Source organism: Bos indicus x Bos taurus, chromosome 4, assembly GCF_003369695.1.
Source record: "Bos indicus x Bos taurus breed Angus x Brahman F1 hybrid chromosome 4, Bos_hybrid_MaternalHap_v2.0, whole genome shotgun sequence".
Classification (NCBI taxonomy): domain Eukaryota; kingdom Metazoa; phylum Chordata; class Mammalia; order Artiodactyla; family Bovidae; genus Bos; species Bos indicus x Bos taurus.
In genome coordinates, this window is record NC_040079.1 from 39,094,368 (window position 1) to 39,119,040 (window position 24,673).

The 24,673-nt window shown below is 37.4% G+C and overlaps 1 protein-coding gene across 6 annotated transcripts in view; it reads left to right on the forward strand.

Moving 5' to 3' along the window:
• SUGCT (succinyl-CoA:glutarate-CoA transferase) overlaps positions 1-24,673 on the forward strand; it is an 832,600-nt gene that overhangs the window by 267,894 nt on the left and 540,033 nt on the right. For all 6 annotated transcript variants that reach the window (XR_003510718.1, XM_027539173.1, XM_027539172.1 and 3 more), the window contains 2 exons: positions 14,144-14,215; positions 24,508-24,605. Coding sequence is in view for 5 of the 6 variants with exons in the window: in XM_027539173.1 (XP_027394974.1) it covers positions 14,144-14,215; positions 24,508-24,605 (170 nt within the window). In the remaining variant the exon portion in view is untranslated. The remainder of the gene's footprint in view (positions 1-14,143; positions 14,216-24,507; positions 24,606-24,673) is intronic.

Consider the following 24,673-nt stretch of genomic DNA (forward strand, 5'->3'; position numbering starts at 1 on the left):
GAGAGAAAAAGAGAGGGAAGATTGTTATTAACATACTCCATAGTATGGAGGGTTTTGTGAAACTAATTTGGGAAATGCTGGCTTAAAATCTTCAGTTTTAAGAAAAAATTTTTTTCAAATAAGTATCAGTTCAGTTCAGTTGCTCAGTCATGTCCGACTCTTAAGGTCCTCCTAATATGTCAGGCCCTGTGCAAAGCAAATAGATTATAAGTCTACAAGATATAGACCCAGCCTTCATTTTTTTTTTAAGTCTTTATTGAATTTGTTACAATATTGCTTCTGTTTTATGTTTTGAATTTTTGGCCTCCAGGGCATGTGGAATCTTAGGTCCCTAATCAGGGATTGAACCTGAACCCCCTGCATTGGAAGGTGAACTCCTAACCACTGGACCTCCAGGGAAATCCCTGGACTGGGCATTCTTGTTCACTGTTTCCCTCAAACTCCACTATGCAAGAAAACTCTAGTCATATACTGACCCTGAACTTGCATCATATAGCACAGTTTAAAAGATCTAGGATTAAATCTTTTTGGTTCTATAGAGTAGAAACGCAGTCAAACTAACTGATAAACAGGGATGGTGTTTTGATGATGGTTATTCTAACTGGTGTGAGGTGATATATCTCATTGTAGTTTTGATTTGCATTTCTCTAATAATGAGCGATGTTGAGCATCTTTTCATGTGTTTATTAGCTGCCTGTATGTCTTTTTTGGAAAAATGCCTGTTTAGGTCTTCTGCCCATTTATTGATTGGGTTTTTTGTTTTTCTGGTATTGAGTTGTATGAGCTGTTTTTATATTTTGGAAATTAATCTTTTGTCAGTTGTTTCATTTGCTATAATCTTTTCCCATCTTGAGGGTTGTTTTTTCACCTTGCTTATAGTTTCCTTGGCTATGCAAAAGCTTTTAAGTTTAATTAGCTTGTACTTGTTTATTTCTGTTTTTATATCCAATATAAAATATTGGATATATAAAATAGAAAATATTGTATATATCCAATACTCTAGGAGGTGGGTCATAAAGGATCTTGCTGTGATTTATGTTATAGCATGTTCTGCCTTTGTTTTCCTCTAAGAGTTTTATTTAGTTTCTGGTCTTACATATGACCCAACAATTCCACTATTGGGCATATACCCTGAGAGAACCGTAATTGAAAAACACACATGTACTCCACTGTTCATTGCAGCAGTATTTACAATACCTAGGACATGAAAGCAACCTGTATGTCCATGGAGAGATAATGGATAAGGAAGCTGTGGTACATATATAAAAGGAATATCACTGAGCCATAAAAAGGAGTGCATTTGAATCAGTTCTAATGATGTGGATGTCCCTAGAGCCTATTATACAGATTGAAGTAAGTCATAAAGAGAAAAACAAATATTATTTATTAATGTATATCAGATCAGATCAGTTGCTCAGTCGTGTCTGAAATCTGGAAAGATAATACTGAAGAACCTATTTGCAGGGCAGAAATGGAGATGCAGACACAGAGAACAGACTTGTGGACATGGGGGTGGGGTGAAGGAGTGGGTGGGATGAATGGAGAGAGTAGCATGGAAACATATACACTTTCATACAAAAAATTGATAGCCAGTGAGAATTTGCTGTATGACTCAGGGAGCTCAAACCAGGGCTCTGTGACAACCTAGAGGGGTGGGAGATTCAAGAGGGAGGGCACATATGTATACCCATGGCTGATTCATGTTGATGTATGGCAGCAACCAGCACAATATTGTAAAACAATTATCCTTCAATTAAAAATAAAGGAAAAAAAAGAAAAAAAAAAGGATGGCGGTGGTAAGAGGAGACTGTTCTAAAGCTACAGAAATTTTGCAGAAACACAAGTGTAGTGTCATTTTATGAGAATCAAGATGCATGCCATCAGGCACATGGCAGTTACTTGGTCCCTGTCTGTTTCTTTTGTATCAGTTCAGTCACTCAGTTAGGTCTGACTCTTTGCGATCCCATGGACGGCAGCACGCCAGGCTTCCCTGTCCATCACCAACTCCTGGAGTTTACTCAAACTCATGTCCATCGAGTCAGTGATGCCATCCAACCATCTCATCCTCTATTGTCCGTTTGTCCTCCTGCCTTCAATCTTTTTCAGCATCAGGGTCTTTTCTAGTGAGTCAGTTCTGGAGTTTCAGCTTCAGCATCAGTCCTTCCAGTGAATATTCAGGACTGATTTCCTTCAGGATGCACTGGTTGGATCTCCTTGCAGTCCAAGGGACTCTCAAGAGTCTTCTCCAACACCACAGTTCAAAAGCATCAATTCTTCAGCGCTCAGCCTTCTTCAGAGTCCAACTCTCACATCCATACACGACTACTGGAAAAACCATAGCTTTGACTAGACAAACCTTTGTTGGGAAAGTAATGACTAGTCTAGTCTTTTGTCTACGTTTTAGTCTTTCTGAGGCTTTCTTACTTAACTTAAGCCTAATATGGTTATTCCAGCTGCACTTCCACGTGGCTTTTGAATTTTTAAGCTGATGTAATTGATTCCTGCTTGGTGAATCTATTGGCTGGCTTGTGAGTGATATCTGCATAATTCTAGTCAACTAGGGACGAGGAACAGTCAGTCACACCATGTATGGTGCTGCTTCTTCAGGAGGGTTTGAGGTGGAGTGGAAATTAAACATATTTAATGTCACTGGGATGAAGAATTTTAGTGTTTGAGAACATAGGCAGTAATAAATTATTTACAGCATAATCAATTATGCCTAGAAATTCTTAACTAGCTCCCACCTTTATTTGCAGAGTATGAATCCCAGAGGAACTAAAATAAATTAATTATTCAAACAGAGAAATAAACTCTAAAATAAAATAGAATCTCCTGTTACCCTTGACCTTCTAGCTAATATGACCTGTTGGCAGAGGTCATAGAAATATCAAGTATCTTTTCTTATGTGGTTATGGAGTTGAGAAAAGAATTATTGCTTTCTTCATCTGTTGACCTATTGGAAGGGCTACTGAGATTTTTTTCAGGTTGTTTTGGAAGAATGCTCCTAATGGCTCTTGTGTTAGATTACTTTGGAAGGGACAACTTCCTCATTGGTTTAAATTCTGATGCAAAAGAACCTTGCATAATGCTCCCGTGATCTCAGTTGTGGTGTATGTGCCCATGTGAGTGAACCCAACTCTTTTGGGTCACCAATGACTGAAACAAGAATGTGCAGAATAATATTCGGAGTGCATTTTTTTTTTCTTCTGAGTATGTTATGCAATGGAAATAGTTGAAGTATTGAGACTTCAATTCTCTTGCAATTCAGCATGACTCTCTCTGCTGAAGGCTAAGGCTCATTTCCCCTGCTTCTTATATCCACATGCAGACAGTGTCTACTGACCTTTCCATCTGTCGATGGAAAGATGAAAGATTCAGGCTTCACTTTATTTCCAGATTCATGAGGACTTGAGATAAGAAGCAATTAATCCATGCTCAGTTCTGATTTTTGCCTTCTGATTTTTAGTTTCCCAGGGAGAGAATTCATTGATCATTTATTCTTCAAGGATTCCAGCCTCTGATATAGTTATTTCTTACTGTATAGTAGCAATTCATCATTCTGGTCTCTACCTTAATCTCACAGGCATGATAGATGGCCCGAGTTAGGCTCCTAGGTCCTGATCATCCAGGAGAAGGAAGGAGTCCTTTAAAGAATGGGTTCAGACCCTGGAAGGTAATCATCTCACCAGGGTCTTACCAGCCCCTTGCAGCCTACCACCTTTTCCATCACTTGCCTTAGAGAAGTCTGTAAATACATAAGATGGAACCTTCCCTAAAACTTTTTCTGGCCCTGCAGTTGACTTGTTTTAGATACTTGCTTATCCCATGAGAACTACATATCACTTGCTCCTGTGAGTCAGCTGGGCCTTATCATAAGTGCTTACTCTTCACTGAATAAATTGAGTAGCCATTAGTTCTTCCCATAATCTTTGAGCCAAGCCCAAAGATGTTTTGAGAATCTGTATTCTTTAGATTCTAGAACTCATTTTATACTTGGATGGAAAATAAATGTTACTTCCAGTTAATGTTCAACTATTAGGTAGTAGCTATCTGGGGTATTTGCTGAAAAGAATAATAAGGCTGATCCTATATGTTTAAAGACAGAGTGCCAGAGTTACATAGCAACATCTGCCATAGGTACCAGATTAGGGTGATGACGATAATTTGATGGTTGGAGAAAATAGAAGTGTGAGTAAATCCTGAATGGTCCTGCCCTATGGAGATATGCTGGGAGATTTCTCTGCATCATCCTACAGGACAACAACTTCCTTGCCTCCAAATACCACAGTGGGTTAAGAAACCCTTGGCTTTGAGCATTAAGGAGATAAAGGAAGACATCTTTCAGACAAATAAATGGACCTGACAATGGAAGGACTGTCTTGTGAATGGGCTAAATTTTGACCATAGTAAAATGAGTAAGTAATTAATGAGTAGGACTAAACCTTTCATTGTTCCAACTACAGGATATATATGTAATTATTGGAGTTATATTCTCCATCTCTCCTTAAACTTATCTTCACCCATAAATTTAGGCAGTAAACTGTGAAGAAGGAAGTTTGTTTTGGGAATCAATTCTTAGTATGTTTGCCATTCTCAGTGAGTTCTCATCTCCCCCCCCCCCCCCACTTTATTTATTTATTTATTTTTTTGGAGGCTAATTACTTTACAATATTGTATTGGTTTTGTCATACATTGACATGAATCCACCACGGGTGTACATGTGTTCCCCATCCTGAACCCCCCTCCCACCTCCCGCCCCATCCCATCCCTCTGGGTCATCCCAGTGCACCAGCCCCGAGAACCCTGTATCATGCATTGAACCTGGACTGGCGATCTGTTTCACATATGATAATATACATGTTTCAATGCCATTCTCCCAAACCATCACACCCTCGCCCTCTCCCACAGAGTCCAAAAGACTGTTCTATACATCTGTGTCTCTTTTGCTGTCTCGCATACAGGGTTATCGTTACCATCTTTCTAAATTCCAAAAATATGCGTTAGTATATTGTATTGGTGTTTTCCTTTCTGGCTTACTTCACTCTGTATAATAGGCTCCAGTTTCATCCTCCTCATTAGAACTGATTCAAATGTATTCTTTTTAATGGATGAGTAATATTCCATTGTGTATATGTACCACAGCTTTCTTATCCATTCATCTGCTGATGGACATCTAGGTTGCTTCCATGTCCTAGCTATTGTAAACAGTGCTGCAATGAACATTGGGGTACATGTGTCTCTTTCAACTCTGGTTTCCTCAGTGTGTATGCCCAGCAGTGGGATTGCTGGGTCATATGGCAGTTCTATTTCCAGTTTTTTAAGGAATCTCCACACTGTTCTCCATAGTGGCTGTACTAGTTTGTATTCCCAGTAACAGTTTAAGAGGGTTCCCTTTTATCCACACCCTCTCCAGCATTTGTTGCTTGTAGACTTTTGGATCGCAGTCATTCTGACTGGCGTGAAATGGTACCTCATTGTGGTTTTGATTTGCATTTCTCTGATAATGAGTGATGTTGAGCATCTTTTCATGTGTTTGTTAGCCATCTGTACGTCTTCTTTGGAGAAATGTCTGTTTAGTTCTTTGGCCCATTTTTTTATTGGGTCGTTTATTTTTCTGGAATTGAGCTGTAGGAGTTGCTTGTATATTTTTGAGATTAATTCTTTGTCAGTTGCTGCGTTTGCTATTATTTTCTCCCATTCTGAAGGCTGTCTTTTCACCTTGCTTATAGTTTCCTTTGTTGTGCAAAAGCTTTTAAGTTTAATTAGGTCCCATTTGTTTATTTTTGCTTTTATTTCCAATATTCTGAGAGATGGGTCATAGAGGATCCTGCTGTGATTGATGTCAGAGAGTGTTTTGCCTATTGTTTCCTCTAGGAGTTTTATAGTTTCTAGCCTTATGTTTAGATCTTTAATCCATTTTGAATTTACTTTTGTGTATGGTGTTAGAAAGTCTTCTAGTTTCATTTTTTTTACAAGTCATTGACCAGTTTTCCCAGCATGACTTGTTAAAAAGATTGTCTTTTCTCCATTGTATATTCTTGCCTCCTTTGTCGAAGATAAGGTGTCCATAGGTGCGTGGATTTATCTCTGGGGTTTCTATTTTGCTCCATTGATCTACATTTCTGTCTTTGTGCCAGTACCATACTGTCTTGATGACTGTGGCTTTGTAGTAGAGCCTGAAGTCAGGCAGGTTGATTCCTCCAGTTCCATTCTTCTTTGTCAAGATTGCTTTGGCTATTTGAGGTTTTTGTATTTCCATACAAATTGTGAAATTGTTTGTTCCAGTTCTGTGAAAAATACCTTTGGTAGCTTGATAGGGATTGCATTGAATCTATATATTGCTTTGGGTAGAAAATTCTCACTGTTTGCAGATAACATGGTCTTATACATAGAAAACCCTAAAGACTCCACCAGAAAATTACTAGAGCTAATTAATGAATATAGTAAAGTTGCAGGATATAAAATCAACACAGCGAAATCCGTTGCATTCCTATACACTAACAATGAGGAAACAGAAAGAGAAATTAAGGAAATAATTCCGTTCACCATTGCAACGAAAAGAATAAAATACTTAGGAATATATCTACCTAAAGAAACAAAAGACCTATATATACAGAACTATAAAACACTGGTGAAAGAAATCAAAGAGGACACAAATAGATGGAGAAATATACTGTGTTTATGATCAGAAGAATCAATATAGTAAAAAAGAGTTCTCATTTTTGCGTCACTGACACTGTCTCATCTTTCTTACCTCATTCTTCTCAGTTTTGCCAGAAAGCCTTCTGTGTAGCTTCTAGTATTTGTTGAATTGCTTACTTTGCTCTGATCCAACATAATACATCAGCCTTTTTTAGAAACTTTGTTTTTTATCAGAGTATAGTTGATTAACAATGTTGTTATAGTTTCAGGTGGGCAGTAAAGTGATTTAATTATACATATACATATATCTATTCTTTTCAAATTCTTTTCCCATTTAAGTTGTTACATAACATTGAGCTGAGTTCCCCATGCAATACAGTAGGTCTTTGTTGGTTATCCATTTTAAATATTGCACTGGGTACATGTCAGTCACAAACTCTCTTAACTATCCACTCCTCCTAACTCCTCTCTTCCAGTAACATGTTTGTTCTAAGTCCTTGAGTCTGTTTCTGTTTCGTTAGTACATTCATTTGTATCATTTCTTTTTAGATTCCACATATAAGCGATATCATACAGTATTTCTTACATCACTCATTATGACAATCAGTGCATCAGCCTTGATTTGACAAAATGTGTTTAGCTCTTGTTATGCCAGATGTTGTCCTTGGTGTGTGGGGTAACTGCAGCAGGTTCTAAGTTCTTATCTGCCAGCCAGACTCCTATGCTCACTTAGAGGTCACGGTCATTGCTTCATGTGTCTTTGTTCAAAGGCTTAGGCTTCTGCTTTTGCCTGTATTCTCTGAGGATTTTATCTAGTTAACTAACAGGGTGCTATCCTTCTACCCTGTGACTTGCTTTCACAACTTGTCATGTGGGAATTTGGAGGCAAGTCTCTGAGCCTCATTCCCATAAATGCAGCCTCTGCCTATAAATCTTAGGAACTGACTACCTACTGAAGGACTTCCAAGAATTCAGTTCAGTTCAGTTTCTAGTAGTGTCCGACTCTTTGCAACCCCATGGACTGCAGCACACCAACTTTCCTGTCCATCATCAACTCCTGGAGCTTCCTCAAACTCAGGTCCATCAAGTTGTGATGCCATCCAACCATCTCATCCTCTGTTTCAAGAATTTGTCCAAATGTCTTACTCCATTTCCTACCTATACCCCCATACTTCATCTGGCTGAATGTTTCCCTCAGCCATGCTTATCCAAACTTTCTATATCCTAGGCTGAAATTCTACTGTTAACTAGATCTATACCCTAGTGTCTCTTCAGGTCTAGTGGGCAGGTCTAATATCGGTCTTTCCAGTAATGCCAACCTTCTGTGTGCCCTGTTTGTCATTGATAAATCTTGAGATATGATGAAATTAAAGTATGTTTGGAAAACCTTTTTGATAATCTACTGTTATCTACTTTACAATAATATTCTTATTGAGGTTTAGTTAATATTCTGCTCTAGTTTATTTTTTTGCTTGAAGGTGAAATGTCATAATGACAGCCTGAATAAAGTTCTAGTCTATGATAAGACTTTTAACATGTCTTAGATAAGTGTAGGCTCATTGATAGATACGGTATTTTCATGGATGGTACATAACTAGTACAAAACTTTATTTGTTGTAACATTTTGGGGTAAAACAAAGAGTACTTGAAAAAGGCTCAACATAGTCAAGGAATTTTTTACCTTGAAGTGTTCCTGAAAAATCAATATGGATTCTTGTCCAGAATTTTTTGCCACTTTCCATTAAATAGGAGGTGCTTTTGGCAGCTTAGTCCAAACAATCTAGCTTGAGATTCTTTATAACACAGGTGATTCAGAATCATCAGTTTCTCATGCATAGCTTCCAGGAAAAATAACACCATGTCATTGTACATTATGTCCAGGATACATGATGGGTGCCTTCCTGAAGAACAGCAAGCTTTCCCTATAAAGGACTTCTAAGAAAAATAATATCTACCGATAATTTGTGAAGATAAAAATCATGACAGTTTCCATTTCCTTTCTTGCCCCTGACTCCATATCTAGTATCAGAAACTGAGTGAAAATCCTAAATTTATTTTATTTAAAATAGGATTTAATTGATTTGAAGGACCTCAAGGAACATTCAGACTTCCTATGGAATTGGAAAATCCTGACCTGGATCTGGGGTTGTAGGAAATCAGTATGTAGTATTGCTTTCAAAGTGGTTCTAGAATTCAAGACAATGTAGAAATGAGTGTGTTCAAAATGGCTTATTTCCCATGAAAAAAATGTGTAGACAAATAGGTAATAGGTGAAATTAGGGGCTTCTGGCCTGCTTTATCACTTGTTGCAGAGTTCCATTCCATAGGACATTGTTCTTCAGCTGTAAGCATTTGAGGCCTCCTTGCATCTGGCTCAGCCAGCTCCAGTGCCATAAGGTGAGCTGAACTGTTAGCGGTAGGAAATAGTGCTCTATATTTGTCACAGTGTACTAGCACAGACCCAAAGTCAGTAACTGCTTGACATTCCAGAAAACATTCTCATGGCAATGAGTTCAACTCCATGGAATGTCTTTTTCCAGTGGACGATGAAGTCATTTTGCAATGGTTACCTTTTCGGGAAGAAAAGCTTGTGAAAACTTAAGTAGCTCCAGGAGGGTTTGAAGTTTGTGTTCTTGTTTTTGAAGTAGACACACCACTAACTGTATGTACCTTTTTTAGATTGGAGAGAATACTGACACATCAATACGGTAGTTTGAGGCTTCAATTCTTTACAAGAGAAACATCCCAGCCATGAATGTTTGCAGCGCAGTCTGCTGCTCTTATTTAGTTCCTATGGTGGAAAATCTGCTGGAGGTGTGTGTACATAGTATGTGGTCATTTATCTTGCCTGGTATAGGGAGTGAGGCAACCAAGGGGATGAAGAGAGAGTTTGCAAAGTAGATAAGAGTCCAGAAATCAAGATCCAAACGCTTAGAATGTACAGGGGGTTCTTTTTATGTGCCAACCAGCATTATTAGTAGCTATTTAATAATAATGATATTTATTGAGTCCTTACCTTTTATCAGAGATTATTTTATGCATCTCACACTGTGACCCTAACCTCACACTGAAACTTCTTTGCTCCAGTAATCACTGACTGAAGCATTTTATATTTTGATTATCCGTAGTCTCCTGTCTTCCACCTTGCATTCAACTACTCACCACATTATGGCCAGTCCTTGACTTAATCAGGATTTCTTATCCACTGACACCTCTCATATGCCCTATTCATAACTTCCCCCCATTGTCACCATTTTTAGATATTTGTTACAGCAGTATCCCACTTCTCAGTACCAATTTCTTAGTCCATTTGGGATACTATAACAGAATACCATAGACAGGCTGGCTGAAACAGCAGGCATTTCTTTACTATAATTCTCAAGGCTAGGAAATCCAAGATCAAGATGCTGGCATATTAGATGTCTTGTGAGGGCCTGCTTCCTGTTTCAGAAATGGCTGTGTTCTTATTACTAATACCAACATTGGGGAGTTAGGATTTCAACAACTGAATTTGAGGAGGATACTGGATTGGGTTGCCATTTCCTTCTCCAGAAAACATTCATTTTACAGCAAAAGATATTCTTCTGAAAATTCTTATTTAAAATATATTTATTAAATACTGTAGCAATAATAACATGGGACAAATAATTATTTAAAGAATTGATAATCTTCTTGCTGTTGTTGTTCAGTCACTAAGTCATGTCCTACTTCTTTGCAACCCCATAGACTGCAGCATGCCAGACTTCCCTGTCCTTTACTATCCCCCAGAGTTTGCTCAAACTCATGTGCATTGAGTTGGTGATGCCATCCAACCATCTCATCCTCTGTTGCTCTCTTCTTCTCCTACCTTCAATCTTCCCAGCATCAGGATCTTTTCCAATGAGTCAGCTGTTTGCATTAGGTGACCAAAGTGTTGTAGCCTTAGCTTCAGCATCAGTCCTTCCAATGAATATTCAGGACTGATTTCCTTTAGGACTGACTGGTTTGATCTCCTTGCTGTCCAAAGGACTCTCAAGAGTCTTCACCAGCCCCACAATTTGAAAGCAATAATTCTTCAGTGCTCAGCCTTCTTTATGGTCCAACTCTCACATCTGTATAGTCAAAGCTATGCTTTTGAGTGTATGGATCTTTGTAGGCAAAGTGATGTCTCTGCTTTTTATTAAGCTGTCTACTTTTGTCATAACTTTTCTTCCAAGGAGCAAGCGTTTTTTAAAATTTCATGACTGCAGTCACCATATGCGGTGGTTTTGGAGCCCAAGAAAATAAAAAATTTCACTGCTTCCACTTTACCCCATCTATTTGCCATAAAGTGATGGACTGGATGCCATGATCTTAGGATTTTGAATGTTGAGTTATAAGCCAGCTTTTTTACTCTCTTTTTTAATCCTCATCGAAAGGCTCTTTGGTTCTTCTTACCTTTTCGTCTTTAGAGTGGTATCATTTGCATATCTGAGGTTGTTGATGTTTCTCCTGGCAGTCTTGATTCCAGCTTGTGATTCATCCAGCCTGGGATTTCACATGATGCTCGAAGTTAAATAAGCAAGTTGCCAATATACAGCCTTGATGTACTCATTTCCCAATCTTCATCCTAATAAATCTACTTGGTGAGCCTTAGTCTAATTATATCCTGGTGACTGAGCTGCTAGGGCTTCCCAGGTGGCATTAGTGCTAAAGAACCCACCTGCCAATGAGGGAGACATGAGACGTGGGTTTGATCCCTGGGTTGGGAAGATCCCCTGGAGGAGAGCATGGCAACCTTCTCCAGTATTCTTGTCTGGAGAATCCCATGGACAGAGGAGCCTGGCAGGCTACAGTCCGTGGTGTTGCAAAGAGTTGGACATGACTGAAGAGACTTAGCAGGCAAGCACGCATACACAGCTGAGCTGTTACTTGGTATTTACTTTCCAGTGATTATTAACTAGTTATCACTGCTTAAAATTAAAAATATATGTATTGGTAAAAATATATTTCATGTTATGGTTCAGAATTAATGAAGAAACAGCCATTTCTTTATTAACTGAAAGAAAATGAACCCTCTCCTATAATATGTAAACTTGAACATGTCACTGATCCAAAATTTTGGAAACCTTACTTCCCATTATACTTGTTAATACACATTGTTACTTCATATTACTTATCTACTTCCCAACTCACTTTTCCCTCATAAAAAAAGCAGGCAAACAAACAACCTGTATAACTTCATAATTATGAACGGTTTGTTGAGACATCTCTGCTCAAAATCCTTGTCCTCCACTCATAGCTCTGTTGCAGACTTCCTTTCTGTAGTTTAAGAAACACTAATGCATTAGGTATGGCACTAATTTTGCTTTTGCCTGGTGGATAAGGGAATATAAACATTTAAAATAGTTCATGTAATATCTTGGTGGCATTGATTTACAAATCAAGCAAAAATGTAAACAGAAAAAAACTCAATTATAGTGTTCCGAGATCCCTTTTAGCCACAACCCTATTATATGGAAGCAATCATCTGAGTGATTTATTAACATTTTATAACCATTTATTAATTGCCTCATATTCTTCAGATACCATGAAGTAGGAAGAATAAAAGAAAAAAAAATACAGTCTACTAACTCCAATCTACTTATACTGTGCAACAGAACTTTCTGTGATGATAGAAACGTTCTCTATCTGGACTGTCTCCTGTGGTAGCCACTAGCCACACGTGGCTATTGAATGCTTGATGTTTAGCTAGAATGTTGGTAGAAGTAAACTATTACTTTTTCTTAAAAACAGCTTTATTGACATATAATACACATACACTAAAATTCACTCACTGAAACTGCACAACTCACTGGTTTTTAGTACATTCATAGAGTTGTACAGCCTTTACCATAATCGATTTTAGAATATTTTCATTGCCCAAATAAGAAAGCTGTTACTTGTGTAGTCACTTTCCACATTTCCCAAACTTCTTCAGCCCCAGACATCCACTAATCTTTCTAGTCTCCATGGATTTGCTGATTTTGGTCATTTCCTGTAAGTGGAATCACAATTTGTATTCTTTTGTGACTGGCTGATTTAATTTTAGTTTATTTAAATTTAATACTTATGTGTGGCTAGTGGCTACTGTAAGAAACAAGTAATACAGATACTTAAGTAATGATGATGTTTAAGTAATGTTGAGTATAGAAGGTAATCCTGTAAAGGGGGCATGTGAAAAACATCAGAGAGATTAGAGATAATGCAGACAGAGCCTAGAGATGAGACTGTTTCCTGAAGGAGGGGATGGTACCAACTAATACAGTGGTATAAGAAAGAATTGTTTCAGTGATAGGATAGGAATCCTGATGACAAAGGGCATTGGAATGTGGTGGTTGGTGAAGAAGTGGCATTTTTATATTATTTAGAGATGGAGGAAGGGAACAATTTCAAGAAAGCTTGAGAGGTATGTCAAGACTGGTACAAATTTTATATTGTTTCTAATATTTTTAGTATTAGCATGAGCTTCTATGTAGCTAGAAGAAAAAGATACAGTGGAAATGAAGACATTAAAGATGACTGAGCAGGGTTCTGAAGGATGTGAGTGAGTACAGGTAGTACTCAGGTCATTAGCCTAGGAATAAGCCCTGACAGGAAAGACAGATGTTATCTTTCCCAGAGGTGGGCATAAGTGAAGAAAAAGTAGGTGAAGATGCAGAGCAATTTTTACATAGAAAGAAAGGAAACTAAAGAAACTCATTTACTCAAAGAAAATGGGAATAAGGCCTTCTGAGGGTAAAGTTCGGTTCCCCTGATCATCACTGTGATCAGGTGTGTAGAAGTGAGTTCTGATAAGTACTTAAGAGGGGCTTGAACTATGAGAAGTATCAATTATTTACATATATCTGGCTTCCCAAATGAACATGTCTCTTAAAAGGAAAAGACTTTCTCAGGTACATAAAGCCACATGGGGTCCAGTGATCTAAATGTGTCATTTTTCACTTACTAGGAAGTGAAAATTACCCAAAAGTTTGTATCTCAGATTTTCGAAGACAAACTATAGCTCCATTACTCGTCTTCCTTCCACCCCATTCTCCTTTCTTTTCTCCTCCTTTCCCTCATTTCCTTCCTTTTTACCATCTATTCTTCTTAGACTTTGTAGAAAACAATGTGCTATATCATTTTCTTTGCCCTACACGAAAAATTGGAAATAAAACACAAAACTGGGAATATCCAACATTAATCCAAACTATAATGAATATAGAATTTAATATTATGAATTATAATAAACCTCCAGTATTTTCTTTACTATTCTAAGTTACTCATTTTTCCTCCCTCCTCCAATGTTATAACAATTGGTGGATGAGACAGGAATTGCTTTGAGAACCTCAAACAACAGCTATACAAATATAATAGAAAAATATACTAATTAGTTGATATTGATTTAATTAATATTACTTTAGAACAAGGTTTATATATACATTTTGAGTAATTAAAGCTATTTTTGTGGTATTCTCAATATGTAAAATTATATATTTATGTATGTATTTATTTATTTTAGGCTTTTAAAACCAAGGATGGATATCTTGTAGTTGGAGCAGGAAATAACCAACAGTTTGCAGCTGTGTGCAAGGTAATCTGTAATATTTGGACTATTTGGAATGGGTAGATAATATATACAACAATTCATTTTGCGCAAAGCCAGAAAATTCAATTTTGCCTAGAGGAGTGTTGCTAAATCTATACTAAACTCAAGACTCCCTGTGTTAGCACCTTAAAGCATGCCCTTTTTATGTTTACAATGTTATGAACAGAGTCCAACTTAACACTCTGTTTTTTTTTTTTATTTTGTTGTAAAATTGAGGTATATGACTATTTTTAAGTGAAGAATCATAGTAGCTTAAATTATGTTAAAACCTGACCTGTCTACCAGTGCAAACAAAAAGGGAAAAAAAGACTTTTAAAAGGGTTTTTTAACACCAGGATTTTTTTTTTTTCCTGAGAAGAAGAAAGGAACAGAAGAATTAGGAAACAACCAGAAAACAATTAACAAAATGGCAATAAGTACATACCTATCAATAATTACTTTAAATGTAAATGGACTAAGTTTACCATCAAAAGACATGGACTAAATAAGTTGATTAAAAATAAAGGCCTGCAAGAGTCTCACTTCAGGTATAAGGACATACACAGACTGAAAGTGGAGGGATGTAAAAAAGATATTTAGCGCAAATAGAAGCCAGAACAAAGCTTTGGTAGCAATACTTATATCCAACAAAAGAGACTTTGAAACAAAAACTGTGATGAGAGACAAAGAAGGGCATTGCATACTGATAAAGGGATCAATCCAACAAGAGTATGTAATATTTGTATACTTATGCACCCAACATGAAAAAAGTGAAGGTGGAAGTTGCTCAGTTGTGTCCAGCTCTTTGCAACCCCTATACAGTCCATGGAATTCTCCAGGCCACATGGGAACACCTAAATATATAAAGCAAATATTTACAGACCTAAAGGGAGAACCAGACAGCAATACAGTAGTAATAGGGGACTTTACTACTCTGCTTACCTCAAAGGACAGATCATCCAGACAGATAATCAGTAAGGAAACACTGGTCTTAAATTAGACCAGATTGACTAAACAGATTTATAGAGAACAGTCTATCCAAAAGCAATAGAATACACATTCTTTCTCAAGTGCCCATGGAACATACTTCAGAATAAATCATATGTTAGGTTACAAAACAAGTCTTAATACATTTAAAAATATTCAAATCATACTAGGTATCTTTTCTGACCACAATACTATGAAACTAGAAACCAATTATAAGAAGACAAGTGGAAAATCACAGATATGTGGAGATTAAACAACATGCTACTATAAAAATGACTGGTATCAATGAAGAAATAAAAAGAGAAAAACAAAAAAACAAAAAACCCTTGAGGGCTTCCTTGGTGGCTCAGTGGTAAAGAATCTGCCTTCCAATGCAGGAGACACAGTTCAATCCCTGATTCAGGAAGATCCCACATGCTGTGGAGCAACTAAGCCTGTGTGTCATAACTATTGAGCCTGTGTTTTAGGGCCCAGGAGCCACAACTACTGAGCTCATGTGCAGCAGCTACTGAAGGCTGCATGCCCTAGAGCCCATGCTCTGCAACAGGAGAAGCCACTGCAATGAGAAGCCTGCACTCTGCAACTGGAGAGTAGCCCCCACTCATCACAACTAGAGAAAAGCTCATGCAGCAACAAAGACCCAGCACAGCCAAAAATAAATACATGCTAATACACTTCAGTCATGTCCAACCCTTTGTGACCCTATGGACTGTATGTAGACTGCCAGGCTCCTCTGTTCATGGGATTCTCCAAGAATACTGGAGCGGGTTGCCATTTCCTCCTGCAGGGAATCTTCCCCACCCAGGGATTGAATGCGTGTCTCTTGCGTCTCCTACGTTGGCAGGCAGGTTCTTTACCACTAGCGCCACTTGAAAACCCAAAATAAATACCTCAAGTTATAAAAAATACCGTGAGACAAATGAAAATGGAAATACAACATACCAAAACTTATAGAGTGCAGCGAAAGCAGTTCTAAGAGGGAAGTTCATGGTGATAAATGGCTACCTCAAGAAATAAGAAAAAACTTGAAGAAATAACCTATATTTACAACTTAAGGAACTAGAAGAAGAATAAGCAAAGCCCAAAATTTGTAGAAGGAAGGGAAGAACAAAAGCAGAGCAGAAATAGAGTAAGAAGACAATAGAAAAGATCAGTGAAACCCAGCAAAGGCAACAAAACACAAATAAAAAAGTGGAACTATATCAACATAAAGAGATTCTGTACAGCAAGAAATCATTAATGAAATGAAAATGCAACCTACTGAATGGGAGAAAATATTTGTAAATCATATATCTGATAAGAGGTTAATATCCAAAATAGGTAAGAATTTATATAACTCAATAGGAAAAAATATCACATAATCCAATTAAAAAATGGGCAGAAGTTCTTAATAGACCATTTTCCAAAGAAGGCATATAGATGGCTAATAGGTACATATACAGATGCTCAGTGGGAGAGAGACAATAAATAAAACTCCAAAATGATCCATGGTTAAGTGCCATGCAGAGAATTAAAATAGACTACTGTGTTAAAATAGTGACTGGATTGTCAGGGGAAAGTCTCTTTTGAAGAAATAACCTCAAAATGAGATCTGAGTGATACTCATAATGCAATAGTGATAAGGTTTTTCAATATAAATATTAACATAAAATGTTTGCAATACTAATATAAACATAGTACTCAAAATTCACAAAAAGCCTGTAATTATTCCATAGTGCTAATACAGACTATATGGCTTAGTGGTAAAGGATTCACCTGCCAGTGCAGGAGACAGGGTTTGATCCCTGGGTTGGAAAGATCCTCTGGAGTAGGAAATGGCAACCACTCTAGTATTCTTGCCTGGAAAATTCCATGGACATAGCAGCCTGGCGGGCTACAGTCCATGGGGCCACAAAGAGTGGGACACAACTGAGCATGCTTGCATGTATGCCAGGATAAAAGTGGGTTTTTCTTTTTTATTTCTACTTCTATGAAGTGGTAAAACACAAAAATGTTTATCTGTTGTCCCCAATTCCTTACACAGAATTTCTAAAAAATTCCTGAGTTTTGAAAGTGTCCCTTGTTTTTCATAATAAGCCCCGTTCAGTCACATCTGAGTTTATTCTGTTGAGGTAACTTAGGATGGGGCCCTAGATAGTCTCAGGATAGGTTGGTCACCAGAAAGACCAACTGATCAGAGGGTTAGAACTTTCAGCCCCACCTACCAACCTCCAGTAAGAGGAGAGAGGACTGGAGATTGAGCTGTGTGTAAACCCTTGAACTATAAGATTCAGAGAGCTTCTGGTGAAGGCAGCAAGGTGGCGGGAGGGTGGGAGAGCATGGAAGCTCTGCACTCTCCTATCTCTGTGCATCTCTTCTGCTTGGCCTTTGTAATAAACCAGTAGCAGTAAGTTAAAAAAAAAAAAAAAAAAAGATGTTCAGTATCTTGACTCATCAGGGAAATGCCAATTAAAACCACGAGATCTTACCTCACACTTGTCCAGAATGGCTATTATAAAAAAAAACAACAACCAAAAAAAAACAAAACAAGAAAAAACAAATGTTGGTAAGGATGTGGAGAGAAGGGAACCCTTGTGCACTGTGGATGGGATTGTAAATTGGTGTTGCCCCTATGGAAAATATTTAAAAATAGAATTACCATATGATGCAGCAATTTCACTTATAGGTATATATCTGAAGAAAATGACAACACTAACTTGAAAAGATACATGCATTCCTATGTTCATTGCAGCATTATTTATGATAGCTAGGATATGGAAGGAAAAAGGACTTTTTAATACCAGGATTTTTTTCTCTTCTTTCTTTTTCTGTTTTAATCTCCACAAGATATAATTAGCCCCGAATATAATTGGTCTACAAATGTATTTACCACTAGAAAATTTGTTCTTCAAAGTAGCCTTTGTTTAATAACTACCTTTCTACAAAATTCATGTTTTAACTTTTTAGCAATTGTCATGTTAAAAATGTTGCTCCTACATAAGATCTAAATAAAGGTCTTGGAATCAGTAAAGTTGAAAATATTCTCAATTTTTAGTATTGCTTAATGTTTTTATTTGATGTTTTTACTATTTATCCAGTCTCTGGTTTTTTGTTTTTATTTAAGGCTTTAGTTTTCAGTTCATTTTTTAGAGTTCTAATCCCAGGCAATAATCTAGTTAAAAAAAATATATGTAAATTTTAATTTTTCTTACATGTAGGGAAAGGCCTTACCTATTGAGGATTTTTTTTTTCTGGTTGGGAAAGTTTTGTTTTGTTTTGTTTTGTTTTTGTACTAACCATACTACTGTGAGCTTTTAGTTTTATTAAGGATGGCTGTGAATTCCTTAGAGGAGTCTTATTTATTGCAGTTAACTTATTATGTATAAAATTGTTTATTGCTGTGCCTCTTTCATATGAGAGGTTAATGAGCACAGCTAAAAACCACAGCAAAGGGGTGGGAAGTATCACAGAGAAGGTGACAAATGGATAGTTCCTATTGCAGGAAGGGTTGGAGGTGGGAAAGAGGAGAGCTTTTATAATGGTGACTCTGAGTAAGTGTAGAGAAAATTGATTCAAACATTTGATCTGGGATCAAAGAACCTTTGTTATGAACGGTCAATGTTAAAAATATAAAACATACGGAAGCTGTTGCCTGTGAAGTCATTTGCGTACTCTGGCTGCAGAGATGTAAAAGCCAGTTCATCACTATAAACGAGGACAGATTTTTTTCCTGGGCCATATGTTTTGGAGTTTTCTCTCTCCAGAATCAGGATGGGGAGGGGGTAGAAATTACTGGTTGACATATTCTTCACTGTTGAAAATAACTGCACTGAATTCTTTTTATTTTTGATTCATTACTGCTGATCAGTTTGAAACTTTTGAACTTCCTCATAAATATCCATAAGAACTTTTTTTGGAAGAAGATTTTTATTTCAAAGCAGAATATTTACCATAAGTTTTAGTACTAAAATATGACTTATTGTTATGGTGTGTTATGACACATTTTTTAAAAAAGAGAATAGCAGAGAGGGCCTTGGAGAATGGCATACTTGACCTTGTTTTTACCATATGTGAGTAGGAATGGTAATCCCTGTTATGAGCCATTAAGGCAGCGTCTATAAAACTCTTTGAGATCCTCAGAAGAAAAGTTTTATGTGTACGGCATTTTTATGTTATCTACATCATTTACTAGGGATCTTGAGCAAACATTGAAATCTGATTGACTTTTTCACCTTCATAATTATATCCTTACATGTAAACTTGTCCTAAAAACCTTTTCTGTTAAGGGAAACAAAAAATCACCTTTCTTTGTTTGATTCAAGATTCTCCCCCATCGCATTTATACTAAGTGAGTTTTTCTAAGTTTTTTTTTTTTTTTTAATTCAACTCTTTTTATTACTGAGGGTGTTAAAATTCAGTCTGGCCTTATAGAATATGAGGATACAATGTGATGACAATTTTGATCCCTATCAAAATTATTCTTTTACCAAGTAAGGTTCACCATGAAAGATAGGGCAGCTCTACCTCCTGGGGAGAAATGTGGCAATATTGTTTGCAACAAATGAGAATTTACTTATGCCAGATCTCTTTTGAAAAGAGAATTTGATATACTGGTTGGTTAATACTTCTTGGGGAGGGTCCTATTAGAATGCTGTTATTGTCAGGGATTAGAGGGGAGTAAGAGCCTTGGGTTCAGGGGATTGGGGTTCAGAAAATTTCCTGTATATAAAGTGAACCTTGGCTTATAACAAATCCTATTTTATGTCCCTTAACGTGATACAGAAGAGCAGGGAATGTGAGCATATGTAAGCTATTTTAAGCTGATTGATGCCAACACTAATGGGTATTCCTATTTGAAATACACTGACATCCCTTTAAAAGTCACATAGACTGAAGGTTTCTTTTGTTGGAGGCAATAATCATTGGTTTTCATCTTTTGCATGCATAGGAAATCTCCTTGAGCCCCTTCCCCAAAGATTTTGACAAAGTATGTGAGGTGGGGTGCAGGAAACTTGAATTTTAATAAGCACTATAGTTGATTTTTTAGCAGGTGGTCTGAGGATATTATAATTCTAGGGCATTCTGTGAGTCTTGAAACCAGTCAGGTGATGTCTGGCAAGGTCATTTTTGCTAAGCATCTGTGTCCTCATGATTCAATGAAGATTATTACATGTAACTGTACTAATATATAACTTTTGGGGTTCTAGAAGAGATTAGGTAAGTAAGACAGTACAGTCCCTTGCTCAAAGTATAAACTTAATAAATGACCTTTCTAGTATGATGTAATTAGTGTGCAGATTCTGGTTGCGGGTGAAATGGAGTTAGCACATTTCTCCCTGTCTCATTCACTTGACACAGTGATAAAACCTGTACAGAATGCATGGAATATCTATACGAGGACTTTGAAAAGTAATCAGTAGCAGGAAAATTAGTAAAGAACACCAGAATTTTGAAATAGCTCTAAACTGGCAGTAGGTTTTACCAGTTTTCCCTCTGATTATTCGTTTACATGAACACAGCCTGAAATCTGGATGTGGGAACGGGGGAACAGAGCTGACTTCCAGGAGATGCCCTTATTCCTGGTGCAACAAGCATGAAAGTGAGCTCTAATGTCAGGGAGACATTTTTTCCCTCTTCCTCATTTCCTCACACCCCAGCCTCCAAGCAGTCCTGTAGTGGCAGCAACAGATGAGCAGGAGCCAGAACTCTGAGGAAGGGGACCTTTCCTATTTATTGCTGGGCTGTGATTCCAAAAGACAGAGGTGAATCCTTGATGCATTTTTCCTCTGTCCTCCCACTGATTGGCCTCTGCCCTGGAACTATGCTGAGGAGTAGGGTAACTAGAGGGAAGCCCTGGGGAACTGAAAAAAGGTTGCCAAGGTGGAAAAGCTTTAGAAAGTGATCTGTGCTCACCGCTGAGTTGCATATGTATTGATCTGATCTTAATCAGGACACCAGAGATGTTGAGAACTGTGTTAACAAATAGACAGCTTCTCAGGTGGCAGCATGAGCATTTAGTGGGTCACAGGTGGAACTGATTCAAAAGCACTTCAAAGGCTTTGAAAACTGAACTAACACTAAAACCAAAGCAAGTAGAAGGTAAGTTGGGACTTGTGGTCTGGATCTGACCAGGAGAACTTCTTGCTAAAAACAACAAAACAAATGTTTTCTTTAGGATTTAAACAAGACCCAGAGGCTTGTAACATAATATTCAAAATATCCAGGATTAAACTCCAGATTACTCAGATTATGAAGAACCAGAACCTGCATGAGAAAAGACAATGGCATTTCCAAGATGACACAGATGTGGGGATGCAGTCATGAAAATTTTAAAGCAGCATTTATAAAAATACTCCAATAAGCATTACAGACACTATTGAAATAAATATTTAGAAAAGTAGAAATGTCTGGCACAGAAATAGAAGATAAGAAGAAGAACCAAGTGGACATCTTAGAACTGAAAAATAAAACCACCAAACACAAGAACAAACACTTCACTAAATGAGCGCAGTAGCACAATGGAGGGAACAGAGGAGACAGTCAGGGACTTAAAGAAGGATAAATATTAGGTTGACCAAAAAGTTCATTCAGGTTTTTCCATACCCGAAACCTGAACAAACTTCCTGGTCAACCCAAAAGAAATTATTCAGTCTGAACAACAGAGAGGAAAAAAGTTCCTTCCCCAAAATGCAAGAAAGAACACATTTCCAGGACCTGTGGGACAATAACAAAAAAGTCTAACATTTATGTCATTGTAGTCCCAGGAGGAGAGGAGAAAAAAAATATTGAAAAAATAGTTGAAAAAACAATTAATGGAAACTTCCAAAATTTAGTGATTGATAGAAACCTACAGATTTAATAATTTCAGCAAGTTCCAAATAAGAGAAATCCACATAAATCCATGCCCAAGCACATAAAAATATTACTGCTGAAAACTAAAGAAGAAACATTTGAAAGCACCTAGAGAAACTGACCTATTACCTTTGGGGGAACGTGACTAGATTGATTGCAGATTTCTTGTCAGAAACTCTTGTCAGATTTCTTGTCTTGACAAATTTCTTGTCAGAACCTAGAGAGAAGTTGCACAGCATGTTTAAAGAGCTGAAAGGAAAGAGCTGTCAATACAGAATTCTATATCTAATGGGGATATCTTTGAGAAACGAAAGTTAAGTAGATAACCTCCCCTACCTTCCCCCCTTTTTCCCATCCTTCTTTTCAAAAAAAAATTTTTTTAATTGTATTTAAAAAAATTTATTTTTGCTCATACATGTGGCATGTGGAATGTTAGTTCCCCAAACAGGGATTGAACCCACAGCCCCTGCCTTGGAAGCACAGAACTTTCACCACTGGACCACCAGAAAAGCCCTCATCCTTCTTTTTTGAACAAACACATGGTTTATTATTTCTTTGGGGAGAAACAGTACCTACTTGGAGTAGTTCACATTTATTTAATGCTTACTGTGTCAAGTACTTTCACTTGCATTATTTCATTTTGTCCCAGGCAGCATTCTATTTCAAGTTCCTAAAGCACAGTTATGACTACAGCACTTGAAGCAGTCTCTAGAAAGTTCTGAATGCTAGCAAAGTGGGACAGAAGGATCATTACTTTACCCACTATTTACCATCAACTATCAAAGAGAAAGGAAGTCTAATAAGTCAAATTTTAAGAAGGATACATGAATGCATCCCAGTTACCATTGAGGGCAAACACTGAATAGTTTTTTATGACACTTACAGTATATTCTGAATGAGACCACATTTATAAATTTAACATGAGGGCTAGTGAAGACACTTGTTTTTTCTTGAAATGACTTATTCACTCTTAGCAGAAGAGCTGCTGCTGCTAAGTTGCTTCAGTCATGTCCAACTCTGTGCGACCCCATAGACGGCAGCCCACCAGGCTCCCATGTCCCTGGGATTCTCCAGGCAAGAACACTGGAGTGGGTTGCCATTTCCTTCCCAATGCGTGAAAGTGAAGTCGCTCAGTCATGCCCGACTCTTCGCAACCCCATGGACTGCAGCCTACCAGGCTCCTCCATCCATGGGACTTTCCAGGCAAGAGTACTGGAGTGGGTCGCCACTGCCTTCTCCATAGCAGAAGAGGGTGGGTCTCAATTCCTGGATAAGCCTTGAGGCCAATTCTGGGATCAGGTGTGGTGACAGGGAGATTTTTAGAAAGGGCACTGTATGTAGCGTCACTTTTTAAAATCCAGGAGAGTAATGCTGTCTTTATTATTCCTCAAGGAAATAAATAAGTGGAACATGTGAAAGAGAAATTGTACTGTTGAGATGTTCTCTTTCCTTCAGGGAATCTTCTTCACTTCTCTCTCCTTTGTTAAGATGATTAATGGCTTGATTTTATTTAAACTGTGGGAAACAAATGAAACCATTAAGTGTTTATATTTAAACCAAATACATTAATAGAGGTAGTGAAACTTTCTGTAGGCCACATGGCCTGCCCCAGCCCGTAAATGCTCCTTCTGACTTTCCAACACAACTGCCAAACACTGCCTCCACACATTCTTTTTAAAACTTCTTTTCCATTCCAAATCCACTTGGTACTTTCATTACGGTCTTGTTAAAATTGCAAGATGTCCACTGAGACTTACAAGATAGATTTTCTCTTTATTGAGGAGGAGCAAAAGAGGAAGTATATGAAAGCATTTCTATTTGTTATTCCTTCAGGGAGTCATATTAAAGAAAAATAGTGACAATTCTATAGGAAGAATATCTTTTAATTTGACATTGTTTTAATGGTGAGCATTTGAGGTCAGTGTGTTTGCCTCCCCTTGATTTTAGCACCTTGTACAACATCCTGGATAGGACTACTGGGACAGATAATATTATTTTATTTACATGTGGAACAAATAAGGGGATGTACCTACAAGATACATGTTGATTGTGGGCTTGATGTAAGTGCAGACATGCACTTATGATATTTGTTCTTAGAATTAGGTCTGTTTTACCCAATTTTGTACCCATAGCCCAGTTTCCTCTAGACAAGACTTACTGTGAGAATCTAATAACTCCTTTCCTATCTTCTCATAAATAGGTACAAGATATTATGAAGGTCTGAGAACTTTTCCTGTGTTCCTATATGTAGATACCTGCTTAAATGTAGTTAAAAACTTCTTAAAGATGACAAACCCAATCACCAGTATGACCCATCCTAATTGCATAATCCTTCTGTATATATATATCCATGTTAAGAGGTATAAAGCCTAGCAAGGAATGGTCTTGGGGGTGGAGTGGTAGGCCCTGAACTCTAGTACCCAGAGGCAGGTACACAAAAATTTTGTGAGTTACACTTTAAAATTATTTTTCCCTTTTAGATCTTGAATTTGCCTGAACTGATCAATGATTCCAAGTATAGAACTAACCACCTTCGGGTACAGAATAGAAAAGAACTTATTAAAATATTATCAACACGGTAAGCTTGGCTCTACTCTGTACATTTAAGAATTAATATGTTATTAGCGTTTATCTGGTATTTTTTGG